Source organism: Manis javanica, chromosome 15 (genome assembly GCF_040802235.1).
Source record: "Manis javanica isolate MJ-LG chromosome 15, MJ_LKY, whole genome shotgun sequence".
In the NCBI taxonomy this organism is placed as follows: domain Eukaryota; kingdom Metazoa; phylum Chordata; class Mammalia; order Pholidota; family Manidae; genus Manis; species Manis javanica.
In genome coordinates this window covers 54,416,638-54,431,037 of record NC_133170.1, presented here as the reverse complement: position 1 = coordinate 54,431,037, position 14,400 = coordinate 54,416,638, and the positions used below count along the sequence as shown (strand labels likewise).

Below are 14,400 nucleotides of genomic sequence, written 5' to 3'. Positions count from 1 at the left end.
TTCAGTTTTTTCTTTGTTCTTATACTCCACAGATGAGTGAAATCATTTGATACTTGTCTTTCTCTGCCTGGCTTATTTCACTGAACATAATACCCTCTAACTCCATCCATGTTGTTGCAAATGGTAGGGTTTGTCTTCTTCTTATGGCTGAATAATATTCCATTTTATATATTTACCACATCTTCTTTATCCATTCATCTACTGATGGACACTTAGGTTGCTTCCATTTCTTGGCTATTGTAAATAGTGCTGTGATAAACATAGGGCTGCATATGTCTTTTTCAAACTGGGCTGCTGCATTCTTAGGGTAAATTCCTAGGAGGGGAATTCCTGGGTCAAATGGTATGTCTATTTTGAGCTTTTTGAGGAACCTCCATACTACTTTCCACAATGGTTGACCTAGTTAACATTTGCACCAGCAGTGTAGGAGGGTTCCCCTTTCTCCACATCCTCGCCAACATTTGTTGTTGTTTGTCTTTTGGATGTTGGCCATCCTAACTGGTGTGAGGTGATATCTCATTGTGGTTTAATTTGCATTTCTCTGATGATTAGTGATGTGGAGCATCTTCTCATGTGCCTGTTGGCCATCTGAATTTCTCCTTTGGAGAAGTGTCTGTTCAGCTCCTCTGCACATTTTTTAATTGGCTTATTTGCTTTTTGTTTGTTGAGGTGCATGAGCTCTTTATATAATTTGGATGGTCAACCCCTTATTGGATGTCATTTATGAATATATTCTCCCACACTGTAGGATGTCTTTTTGTTCTACTGACAGTGTCCTTTGCTGTACAGAAGTTTTTTAGTTTGATATAGTCCCACTTGTTCATTTTTGCTGTTGTTTCCCTTGCCCGGGGAGATATGTTCATGAAGAAGTCGCTCATGTTTATGTCCAAGAGATTTTTGCCTACATTTTTTTCTAAGAGTTTTATGGTTTCATCACTTACATTCAGGTCTTTGATCCATTTTGAGTTTACTTTGTGTATGGGGTTAGACAGTGATCCAGTTTCATTCTCTTACATGTAGCTGTCCAGTTTTGCCAACACTAGCTGTTGAAGAGGCTAGTCCATGGCTCCTTTGTATGTCCATGGCTCCTTTATCGTATATTAATTGGCCATATATACTTGGGTTTATATCTGGGCTCTCTGTTCTGTTTCACTGGTCTATAGGTTTGTTCTTGTGCCAGTACCAAATTGTCTTGATTACTGTGGCTTTGTAGTAGGGTTTGAAGTCAAGGAGCATAATTCCCCCTGCTTTATTCTTCCTTCTCAGGATTGCTTTGGCTATTCGAGGTCTTTTGTCATTCCATATGAATTTTAGAACTATTTGCTCTAGTTCATTGAAGAATGTTGTAGGTGTTTTGAAAGGGATTACGTTGAATCTGTAGATTGCTTTAGACAGGATGGCCATTTTGAGAATATAATTCTTCCTAACCAAGAGCATGGGATGAGTTTCCATTTGTCAGTGTCCTCTTTAATTTCTCTTAAGACTGTCTTGTAGTTTTCAGGGTATAGGTCTTTCACTTCCTTGATTAGGTTTATTCCTAGGTGTTTTATTCTTTTTGATGCAATTGTGAATGAAATTGTTTTCCTGATTTCTCTTTCTTCTAGTTCATCATTAGTGTATAGGAATGCAACAGACTTCTGTGTATTAATTTGGTATCCTGGAACTTTAATGAATTCAGATATTAGATCTAGTAGTTTTGGAGTGGAGTTGTTAGGGTTTTTTATGTACAATATCATGTCATCTGCAAACAGGGACAGTTTGACTTCTTCCTTGCCAATCTGGATGCCTTTTATTTCTTTGTATTGTCTGATGCCATGACTAGGACCTCCAGAACTATGTTGAATAAAAGTGGGAAGAGTGGGCATCCTTGTTCTTATTCCTGATCTTAAAGGAAAAGCTTTCAGCTTCTCGCTGTTTAGTATGATGTTGGCTGTGGGTTTGTCATATGTGGCGTTTATTATGTTGAGGTACTTGCCCTCTATACCCATTTTGTTGAGAGTTTTTATCATGAATGGATGTTGAATTTTGTCTAATGCATTTTCAGCATCTATGGAGATGGTCGTGTGGTTTTTGTCCTTATTTTGTTGATGTGGTGGATGATGTTGATGGATTTTTGAATGTTGTACCATCCTTGCATTTTTGCATCTATGTTCATCAGGGATATTGGTCTGTAATTTTCTTTCCTCCCATTTTCTTTTTTGTATCTTCAGCTATGGAAGCGCTGTCCTGCTAGTCTTCTGGTTGTTCTCAGAGTGAGGTGCACTCTGTGCAGCGGAAGCCTTGGTGTGTCCATGGGAGGAGGTGAGCTAGGATCTTCCCACTCCTCCATCCTCCCTGCTCTGCAGTCTCACTTGGCTTTTTGGGAAAGGCCTCTGTTTTGCAGTTCTCTTCTGTTCCTGGTGATACTGAGTTCAGGTCACTGCTCTGTGGAGGCAGATCATTGATGGGGGCTGGGGTGGGAGGCCATCTGTTCTTCCCTGTCTGTGTGCCTCTGATTCTATACAGAAAGATAGACAGGCATACCCTCGGAACCGGAAAAGCCTGGACTGCTTTGGGTGGGCTAGCGGTGTGGGAGGAGACTGGGACCTTTGGTGTGGTTTAGGAGTGTGGAGTCTCTCTGCATCTGGTTAGTTCCTTGCTTGCAGGCCATGGTCCAGGAATCCAGTTCAATGTCAGAGCAGACCCCTCTGACTAGACAAGCACGTTGTAGTGCCAGGTGAGAGCAGAGTGGTAACAGAAGGGTCAGGGCAAGGCATGTTGGGAGAGAACAGTTGGCTCAGAGCTGCTGTAGCAGGTGACAGGAGAGCCTTGGGGAATTGCAGTGGACAACACGTGTGCCCTTGGACATAAATCAGGACAAGAGATCATGAGACATGTAATTGAAGAGAGGAGAACCAAAGCAGAATTTGATGCGTTTTTCTTAACTTGTCCTTCTCGTAACTTTTCATTCTAAGATTGTGGTGGTTGTTTGTTCATAAGCCAGTTGCCTTGTTTTCTCATTTTGGGATTTGAGAAAAAGGGTCAAATAGGTGAGACTATTATAAGGACTCTTCTTTGCTTTCCCAGTCTGTTCCATTTTCCTTCTGCTCTGCTTCGCTTTTCTCCAGAGACAACTTCAGACCGCCAGTGTTCACCTCTTGTCTACCACTCAGAGACTCCCTTTGCTTTTCTGTCTCATACCTTTGTCTTGACACCTGCTTCTGGTGAATATATGCCCTGTTCTTTGATTAAAAGCCAAGCTACAAATGTGGTGATTCCTTCAGGAAATAGCATATTGACAAAAAAAGAAAAAGTAGCATTGCGGAAGATTCCAGATGGGTGGATTTTTTTTTTTAACAACTGTCTAAACAGAATTTTTGAGTGGCAACTTCTTTCTAAACAAAGCAGTTTAATACTAACACCCCAGCTTACCATTGTAAATATGCCTTATGTTTTCCTCAAGTTTGTAAATGTCAGTCTGTCTCCATTTGGGAAAGCCCTTTTAGGTTTCCTGAACATGGAGGCATGAATTCACTGGGTCAGAGGAAGGGAGAGGGACCTTCTTGGTGCTACTGCCTGTCCCTGGCCTCTGAGCAGAGGCCTCACAGCCCTGGTGAGCACAACAAGCAAGACTGTAGCAGAGGCTGAGGAACAGGTTGAGACAGTCCCACAGCCAAACCTGCGCACTCCCACTCACATCTCCTATACCTTTCTGTTTCTCTTGCATGGAGCCCAAACACTAGTAGTTGGTCTTCTTCCCTTTGAGGTTACTTCTACCAAGCATGGTGTGTGAGGACTACAGGTGTGTGTAAAAGCCTGACTTAAGGACTGCATGTGCCATTTGGTGGACCAACCCAACCCTGTGGCTTGCTGTTCTTTCTGTGGAATATTTTTGATGACCTCCCTGCTGTGAGCCCCAGGGCAGGGACACCATTGAGTGAAAGTTATCCTCTGTGCCACTAAGAAGGAAAAAGTTACCCATTAAATTATGACATGCTGTTGACTCTCAGATGAGCCCCAATTTCAGGTGTGCAAATGAAGTGTGTCTTAGAATGAATGAAATATAGTTTAAACTGGCATTTTGTTTTATGACACAATGCCATATGTTGAGTCTATCAATGGAATAATATAGTTCATTTTCTGTGTTTCTTTGAGCAGGTGTTTTTCTGCTAGTCTCCTTCCTGCTTTGTGTTTTTATGTGTTCTTGCTGCATTTTTGTTTCCTTTCTATTTTGCTATACATGTGTTTCCTTTACTCTTATCCTCATTAGTGTTTTGAGGAGAAATATGTATGTAAATCCTAGTAGTGGTTACGTTACATTTTTCATAAGAATTCTTTAAGTCAAGAATGAAGCACTCCTTTTTTGTAACTCTTTTAGTTAAAGCATGACTCAGCATGTTTTAATTTCCTTTGTTTCTCTGATACACTTCCTGAATTTTGGTAATGTAATTTGGGGGTTGTACTTGTAAATATTTTAATACTAATTGAATACTTAATGTGTAATGATGATTAAATCTCTTAAAAATAATTTTGACTTAATAGTCAGGTATGCAACCACGTTTAGAAAAATTATTTAAATTTGGCTCCACGGCTGGGACCAGGGCGAGGTGCGTGAGGCAGTGGGCTTGAGCACGAATGCAAGGGATGCCAGAGTCATTAAGATAAGTGATACTTTAATGCAATATTTTCAAAGCAAAATTAATGGAAAAAATCCATGATGAACAAAACATTAACATTTTAAGTAAAGACACGATTTGAGAGGGGGAGGCAAGGGAGACTAAGTCCAGTAAGATTTTTATTGGCATTAATTTTGATTTCAAAAATCTTGTATGGAAATGTCATTTTTCTTGATTACTGAGTGTTTTGGTGCCCTTAAATTTTATATCTGCGGTGAATGCCGTTTTTTTTTTTTTAAAACCTCCTCCTACTCCCAGCCCTGCTTAGCTTTGTTTATTGAGTTTATTGCTCAACACCAGTCAAAATTGTTTTTGCCATTTTTGCCACTTCTCCAGTCTCAAATTTTTAATTATGCTGCTTTTTGTCACATATTGGCATACGTCCAAGGAGTTTTTCCCCCTGAGAAGGTAAGACTATTTTGTGCATCTCCTCAGTGCTGCTGAGCAGGCATACAGTAGAGGGGGAGTTTAAGAGTCTGGGCTTGGAGCCGGGCTGCCTCTCTTTTAATTTCAATGCTACCACTTCCTGGCTTTTTGTACTTGTCCCTTTTCTGTCAGGCAGGCATAACAGGACCTGCCTCATAGGTCTTCATTAGGACTAGATGAGCTATAGCGCGCGCCCCTTGCGTGCATTAGTCCTCGGCACCTAGCAGGAGCTCCGTCAGGGCAGCTTGTTTTCACAGAGTAAAGGTAACTTGGCTAAAGGTGAGCGTATCCCCCAATTCCTCACACCACCCAACATCTGTAGACTTTTATTTGCATTCTTCTTTTCATCTATTCACCTTCTAGCATTTAGGGCTATAGTAAAATTCAAGACTATCTTGATTTTTTTTCCCCTTTAAGGCAAGTCTAATTTTTGTGCCTAAATAATTGGAATAATTTTCTCCTGATTTTTGTTGCTGTTGATGTTGCCAGACTTAGTGAACTAGATGCTCATTATATCCTTGCCTGTCTACTTTTGTATTTGTTTGAAATTTCAATAGCAATAGCCTGGCCAAAAAGCATAGCCAAGCTCTGTGTAGATGCACATCTTTTCCCACTAGTTGTGCTGGAAGCTGGTGGGCAAGTGCAGCCCCCAGGGCTCTCTTGGCGCAGGCTCTGTCTCTTTACCTTGTCACTGTTTGTTGCTGCTCCACCGATCTCATCTCTGTCCCCAGGATCTCTCGGGGTCTCTGTTTTGCATCTTCTCCATCATCTTCTTTCTCATTGTTGTCTTTGCACCCTTTGTAACTGCACAAGGTAGAACTTCCTTATCTTGGCATGCTGCTTACTTGACTTTCTGTGATATTGATTCTACCTTTTCTGGTTTCTGTGTTAATTTAATCCTAATGCTGATTTAGTTTCCTCATAATAATTCCTTAGTGCACTCATCTCCTTTTTCACCTCTGCCTGTTTTCTTCTTCTGGCTTTCTGTTCTTGTTTCACCCAGGCTGCTTTACCCTATATTGCTTACACTTAGATTTCTTACATTAGAAATTTCAGAGATACGTATTTCCACTAAGCCTTTTAAGAATACTGTTGCTTTGCAGTCCTTTTCATTCACTGTATATTAGAATTTTCCTTCTTCATCCTCAAATGACAGGACTATCCAGACTCCCAAACTGGTGAACATTTATTAGAGTAGCTGGACTGGTCTGGATGGGGTTCCTTCATATCCTCCCTCACTGGTTCTTTGATAATCTGAATTCATAGAGTATACAAAAGAACTACATTCCCCAGCATGCATTGCTACATCCCAAGTCTAGGCTTAGCTCATCCTTCAACCTTTGATTTGAGTGTTGTGAGTTTTTCCCCTTTTTTTCAATGACATCAAGGACTGATATATTGATGCATTTTTTTCCACTGGAAAAAAATGGTGAAATACATGTATCACAAAATTTGCCATCTTAACCATTTTTAAGTATACAGCTCAGTAGTGTTAACTACATTCACACTGCTGTGTAACCAATCTCCAGAACTCTTTCCATCTTCCAAAACTGAAAGTCTGTACCCATTAAACAACACTTCCCATCCCCTGTCCCTAGCCCCACACAGCTACCATTCTATTTCCTGTCTCTCTTTTTGCTGTTTCTTATTTTTTAACTTTCAGGAGGTTGTGAAATGCACATGTTTCTTGAAATTTGCTCTCTCTGAAGATCTCAGTAGTCGTTAATTCATTGGCACATTTATTGAGTACATGCTCTTTGTCAGATGATGTTTTGGTTCTGGGGATACAGCCAGAAGCAAAGGCAATGTTGTCCCTGCCTTCAAGGAGCTGGCATTCTGGGGAGGAGAGAAAGACGGTGGATAAACAGAAGAGCAGGGTGACTTCAGAGAGTGCTAAGTGCTGGGAGGACAGTAAACTGATGAGATAGGGAGTGCCTTTGGGGTGCTGCTGTGGCCAGGGAGGTCCCAGGGGGCTTCTCTGGGCAAGTGATGTTTGTGCCCCACCCTGGACTTCTGCAGGAGACCTTTCTAGTAGAAGAACTGGAAGGATGGCCCTTTGAACAGGAGAAACAGCATGCACAAAGGCTCTTGACTGTAATGAACATGGCTCACTTGAGGAATGGAAAAATACTAGCTTGACTCGAGCACAGTGACAAAGGAGGAAATGAAGTGAGAACTGGTCCTGCAACCTGGGCAGGGAGATTGTGCTCCAGCTTCAGTGAGAAGCCACTTGAGACTTTTAAGCGGTCGAGTTATGTAATCTAGCCCTTGTCCTTAAAAAAAAAAAAGTTTATATAAAAACACGTCTCGGTTGAATAACATTGCACACACTAACACACATGCGTGAGCACATATACAGCCCTTTCATCTGCCTCTGTTGTTTCGTTTCCACCAACCAGATACCCTCCGGGTGTTAAAGGTTGGAATTCATGTAGATTTTGCTATGAGTAACTAATGGAAAGGCTGCTGGATGTGATTACTTGTTGGATGGAACATCTGAGACACTGCAAGGCTGGGTTCTTGTTCACGTGGCCAGTCTGCACGTTAGCTTGCCTTTTCTTCATCACCTGATCTCTGCTCTTAGACTGAGAGTGCCAGCTCCAGAGGGTAGGTCAGCTGAGTTTGAGACCCATTCTTATTCTAACAGCAAAATTGCTAGTCTGGGATAAAGTAGCCTGCCTCCGATTACTCTTCTCCCCATTAGCATACACAAATATTCTACAGTAATACCTGATTCTTTAAAACAATAACAAAAACCCAGCAGCAATAAAAACCCGGAGAAAGTCTTTCCTCTCCAAGGGTTGAGAGAGGATTAGAAAAATGCTGTTGGGTTACCTGATGGGTGTTTATAAAAATATTTCTTGCTGGAATGGAATGACCACATCTGTCCTTGGGGATGGGCTTCCTGATCCCGGCCACGCTGGCAGTGGCAGGTGCGGTGGTATGTGGTCACTGCAGGCATCTTTTCTGAGCTGTGCTCATCGTGTAAGTTGGCATTCAAGCTACATTTTGAGCAGCCCAGTTTTGATAAAACTTGACTTTTGCATTTTATTGTAAATATTTAAAAATAATTCTTCAAAGTTAAAAAAAAGATAATAAAAATACCTTTAAGAAAATCTGGCTTTGGTGAAATGTGAATTGTTTTTGTTCAGGGATGGGAAGAGAAATAGCCAATGGTGATTCCCATATACTGCCTTTATACAGAAACTAGTTTATAAATAGATGATCTGATTCGAGACTTGGTACCTTATTCAGACAAGCCCACTACACTCCTCTTAAAATTGGACTCATTGGGCCGTGGGTCTCTTTATACAGCGAGGAACAAACCTCTCTTGAGCTATGAATGTTTAATTTGCAAAATACTTGGAATCATTCTAGGTCTCTATTTCAGAAAACATCCTGGGATGGCACGGGCCCAAGTCACATTCCACAGAGCAGTTGAAAAATGGGACGTTTGGCTCTTTGCCATCAGCCAGTGCCAGTGTAACCTGGGCAGTTCTACCAGACTCTGTTGAAGATGAACCCACGTTCCAGCCAGAGCCAGAGGTAAGCTCGCCCTTCTCTTGCAGCCCTTCCATGGCTTGTGTTACTGCTTGTCCAGAAATATAGTAATTATATTTGTAACTTGCTCATCTCTTGGCTTGAAGAGGAGACAAATTATAAAATGGAAGTATTGCCTGGAGAGAGAAACTCAGCCCTGTGCACACCCAGCCACTTCTGTTCTTGTGTCTGGCAGCTGCCGGGTGAAATGGGAGCCTACCAATGAGGCATCTCCTATTTTCATTGAAATGGGAGGCACTTTATCTTCAAGTGGGAGAAATTGGAACACACCCATTAAAATGTTGCCTATTGACATGATGGGAGCAGTTACAATATATTCTGGTGCTCTCCTGAATAATGGCTTCTTTGTGTGGTTCATGCTAACACAGCTCCTGCGTCACATGCTCGACTCCTGCATGCCACAGGGCCTGTGGGGCAGTGGCTGAGACTTGTAAGCAGCGTGCCAGCCCAGGTCCAGCCTGCTGGGGACACCTGCCCACCTGGTCAGGAGGCAGGAGCCCCTGCAGGTCTGAATGAGCAGCCAGGCTCCCACAGCCTGCGTGGACTCTGTCATCTGCTCACAGGACTCTTCTGACTGCCTGTGTCTCTAAACAGCACCTGGAAGGACACCAAATGCACCATTTCCTTTTGTCAGTTTTATTTCATGTCACGAGAGAATTTTTCTTTTTCTTTTGATGCACACGTTCTGTTGACGGGATACAGCTAACTAGGCTGAGGCCTACTTTAACCATGTGTTAGAGATTATTCTTAATTTTAATTGATTCTGTGTTAGCCTGAAAATTGTAAAAGACTCACAAATCTTATTTTGTAAGGTTGAAAGCCCCATGGCAGCTTTGATCAAATAGTCCGGGTTGTCAATTCTGATTTTTCTGCAAGCCTCGTATCATTATATTCTGTGACAGTGACTTGGTATCTTAGGATCAGCCTGCCTACAAATAGATCATCAGCAGTGACAAGGTGCCTCCGCTGGGTATGAAATGAGCAGGGGGTGGGAGGTTTTGAAAGGCATTTGCCTCTACCTGTGTGATGAGTGTCAGGTTGAGAACACTTGTAGCTCATGTGTAGGTGCCTCGGAAGGTATGTTGGCTGCTGAGGAATTGGCAGGAGTCATTGCTCCTTTGAGAGACCTGGGTGGGCTAGGCTTTGACTATGGGGCACTTTGCTGCTGAAGAGTCGAAACACATAGTACTCCTCCATCTTGTGGAGTAGAGTCTTTGGGGGTCAGCAATAATAAATATTTAATGTCTTGCTCTAGAGAGAAATTAAAAGGGTAGAGAAGTAAATTATTAGGCCTTTAGTAGCAACGCTTACATCCTTGTCCCCACTAGCATTCTCAGGCAAGGCCTAAGGGGGCTGTACCTCCGTGGGATGCTTACTCTGCTGCTGTTGCCCCCCATCTGCGAGTCCATCCTAGTGCTGCTTCAGCCTCGCATGGGTGCCTCTCACCCTGAGGTTTGAGAGGCCACATCTGTGCTTTTTGCATACGATTGTCGTCCCCTTTGCTTTACAGGTCAGCATTGGCAGAAGATAGTATCTAACGGTCCATGAGAAATCACTAGTCCCAAGTTGAGCCTTTTAAAAATACCCCGAAGGAGAAGAACTAGGAAGACCTTTTTCCCTTAGTTAGGGACAGTGATCAATTTCTGGTTGTCTTTGTGCCCCTGCTCCCTTGTGAGAGCAGTGTGAGGTATTGTATGATGATCCCTCAGAGACACCTGTGGGGTGGGATGGGTGTGGGGTGGGGTATGGTGGTGTTGTGGGTGGTTTTCTGAGAAGGGAGAAGGAAATTTCTTTTGCAGGCTCCCCTCCTTTTTCCCCATGGCAACCTCGGTAGAGGATTCTCACAACCCAAACAGCAAGTGTCAGTTGGACACTATTTTTATTTTAGGGCATTGTGCGTTGTCACATTTCTTGTCTTAAGCGCTGAAGAAGCTTGCAGTATCTACCCAATCGTTTTCCTGTCAGAAAAAGGGAGATACTGCCATTGCCTCCCTTTTGTACAGTTTGGAGAAATAACCCGAAGAAGGTGGCAAATCAAACACTCTAGAGACCGAGAGATCTCTGACATAACAGGGGTTATTGATCCTTTACAGATGCAGCCAGGATAAGGACTGAGTCCTGGGTCAGGAAGTTTCTGCTTCACCAGCAGCAAGGCCAGTTAGCAGAAATAACTTGTCGGCCAGACTCAAGAAACAGGACACATTTATGAGGGGTCTCCAGGAAAGAGAGTGTCTCAATTCACACTGGCTACATCTAAGGAAGATGAAATAAAGCAAAGCAGGGACAATCTGAGGATAGACAGACAGTTAGTCCTTAGAGAAGGCTTGTGGCTTGGTGTTGGTGACAGTCAGACACTGATCACGTGCAAGTGGGATGCAATGGCCCTGGGGGCCTTCTGGTGATTGTTGAAATGACTTTGTCCAGGAATGTGGGGTTTCTGACTAGCTCTGTCCCATGGTTATTGACTGATGACCTTCCCTTGTCTTTCTCCCTCATTCTCTGGCTCTTATGTCACTTCATTTAGGACATTTCAGAATTTTCACTTTGTCAAAGCAATGAGGTTAAATTCCTAAAGGCTGAAAGTTCCTTAAGAGAACATTCCTTCCTTCACCCTTTGGATACAGGGAGTTACTATGTGAGTGATCACTGGGGAAGTAAGAATTGTACTTATACTGTGGTACTGTACCTAATAAAGTTATTTTCTTCTGGTTTATTGCTTTGATCATGTCAAGCCTTTAAGAGCAATAACTAGGGTGTAAAAGGTACCTCTCTCCAATGTCTGTGTGAATTTTTTACCACCACCAAGCAGTTAACTCAGTCCAGTTCTCAGTGGTCACGGACTGGGTATCCTACAATTCAATCCTACAGTTCTGACACTACCTACCTGGACATAGATAGTGTCAGATCCCACAGGTTAAGGGCTCAGTCCTACAAGACTTCCTCCATAAACACACACACCCTTCAGACACCAGTCACAAGTCCAGGTTGTCACCTGTGCTTCTGACCAACCTGATATAGAGTGGAGGTTCCCACGAACCCCTCCTTGGGTTTGATTAATTTTCAAGAGCAACTCACAGAACTCAGAGGAACGTTGCCAGTTTATTATAAAAGGATATTATTCAGGAACACAGGGCAAAGTATGGGGGAAAAGCACAGGGCTTCCATAGCGTCTCCAAGAGGGCAGCTCCCCCAACACCACCTGCTCACCAACCCAGAGGCTCTGAACCCTGTTCTTTTGAGTTGTATGGAGGCTTGATTATGTAGGCATGACTGGTTAAATTAGGGCCACTGGGGATTGAGCTCTGTCTCCTCCCCTCTTTTCTTCCCAGAGGTTGGGTAGGACTCAGAATCTAACTTTCCGATCACACAGTTCTCACTGTAACAAGACACCTTCATCTGCCTTACCTCTTAGGAAATTCCAAGGGTTTTAGGAACTCTGTGCTGGAATGGAGACAAAGGCCAAATATATGTTTTTTACTACAAATCATGATGTCACACTCGCCTTCCCTGCTTTTAGCTTACCATAAAATAACTTAGAGATACTTGGAAAATTAATGCATTTTCAAGCTTAGTCTGTTTAATTTCCAGCAGAATAAAATTCAGAGACCAGTGTGGGTTTAATACATGAGTTAAAAGAGAACTGTGGTCAGCTGTGTTACCAAATTCATCATCTTACAGTTGTATTCTGCTGGGGCTAGAACTAACTGTGAAAATGAAATATTCTTCCATGATTACCTGAGTTAGGATCTTGGTTTTACCCACTAGCAGAACGATTTTTCAACTCTCTTAACACTATTTGAAATTTAAATCGAGACAGAAAGAAGGTGTTTATTACTGTTTCTTTATCGAAGAATGACCTGTTTTAGGACAGGAAGAATGGTGATTGGGGAGATTTGGGGGACCGGCTTTCTCTTGATCTTCATTCCACCCTCTTGAGTGGAAACCTAACAACTCCATGTCCCAGACTTTCTTAACTGCTAGGTTTTTAAAATGCACGGCAGGTTCTGTAAATGCATTTGTGTGATATTTGGAAGCCTGAGATGGAGAGCAGTTCCTTCTGCTGGTGCAGCTGGAGGCAAGGTCGTGGAGATGGGAGTGTTTCGAGGCTGTGGCAGGGGCCGGCCTCTCCGTTCTAGGGCTTTTGTCTGGCCGTGTTGGTGTGAGAAGTTGCTCTGGTGGGAGGGGCAGCAGCTTCCTGGCACTTGGAGCTTGGCTACCTTGGGCGGTATTGTCCTTGAAATGAAAAGTCTGAGTAGGATTCTGCTCCTCCAGACCTTTCAGGGATTCTGTAAGCCCCATATCCCTTTCTGATGGAAATGACCTGGAGTGGTTTGTGTTCCCAGCATGGGATCCTGACTGGTCAGGCTATTGGAACAGGAAAGTAGAGGGCCACATGGAGACAGTCCTGAATGACAGAACTAACATGTGACCATGCACACCCAGCTTTCTGGAGAATGTGTTGGGAAGAAATTTGGTTCAGAGACACAGGGAAGTCAGAAAGAAAGTAAGGAACTCATTAAAGTAGGAATAGCAGGGAATGGCAGCTGCCTTATAGGCAGCAGAGAGCAAGGAAGAACAGAGGGAGGAAAGGGAAGCTCATTGAACTCCTGCTCAGCGTAAGGGAAACTCCTTGCCAAACTCCTTGCCTAAAACCCTTGCCAACTCCAAAAGCCAGGGTCACTTGGGGTTCAGTGTCCTCTTGGATCTACACGGCATGGGAACTGAGTCCCTACCACCCCAGGATTTAGGGGAGCTGCAGAGCAGTGGATGGAGAGAGATTCTGTTCTGAGAACTTCCCAAAGGCAAAAAAAGGAGATTTCAGGCAGGCTACTAAGAGCATGATCACACAGCTGCAGTCCCATCCGGTCACCCAGGCAATGGGAGCTTGCAAGCCCAAATCCAAGCTCTCTCAGCAGCCCCTCCCTACTTACCTGAAGTGGGACAGAGAGAGTGACACACTCGAAGAGCTGGGTGTATGGGCAACCTCAGAGAGGAGGCATGCTTGAGGACTTAGGGTCTGGGGTTTTATAGGGTTTTAGATATAAGGGTCAGTATAAGGCATGATGTATACAGGTGACTCATAATTCCTTTGAAGTTTTATCTTAAGAATAGGGTATTTAGGTGACTGTGTTGTTTTGGATCTAAGCATTTTTTGTCCACATAGGTTTATTTACACTTCCAAGGTCTGTCTCCTGCCCTGGTTACAAAGTTACGTGATTAAGGGGCAGGAAGAAAAGGAAAACACGGGATGTATGTTAAGTCAAAGAATAAGCTGGACCGTTTTCGCAGGCTAAGTAGATTTTACAAGGCCATGGCGCTTGTCCTATTCCCCTTTGATTGACTTTTTTATCCGGGGAATATCTGGACATTCCAAGTTGCTCTTGGCCTTTGAAACTTCAACTAATTAACTAATTATCTCTGTGAGTCCTTTCTGGGTCTTTGGTTTTATTGGTTAACTCTTTGAGTCCCTTCGAGTGGGCTTTACTGGCTTTATTCTCTCTCCACCCCACTCATGTCTGTCTTTCTGCCTAACAGGGCTGGTGTATTTTGCTCCAGATGCCTTCTTACTGTTGAGGGGTGTCCACTGAGTTTAGAGTCTGGTTATCTACTCACCAGTTAGAGAACATTTGGTAAACTTTAAAAACTTCCTCAAATACCCCATGATAAAATAGAAAAAGTGGAGCATTAATGAATAATGTATTAATCATTTGAGGCAAATGATTGGTGTTCAGATCCCTACCCTTAGCCTGCAAGGAAG

At 43.1% G+C, this 14,400-nt stretch overlaps 1 protein-coding gene across 5 annotated transcripts in view; it reads left to right on the top strand.

Moving 5' to 3' along the window:
- OSBPL10 (oxysterol binding protein like 10) overlaps positions 1–14,400 on the top strand; it is a 297,293-nt gene that overhangs the window by 227,262 nt on the left and 55,631 nt on the right. For all 5 annotated transcript variants that reach the window (XM_073222470.1, XM_037008627.2, XM_037008629.2 and 2 more), the window contains one exon: positions 8,473–8,627. In XM_073222470.1, coding sequence (XP_073078571.1) covers positions 8,473–8,627 — 155 coding nt within the window. The remainder of the gene's footprint in view (positions 1–8,472; positions 8,628–14,400) is intronic.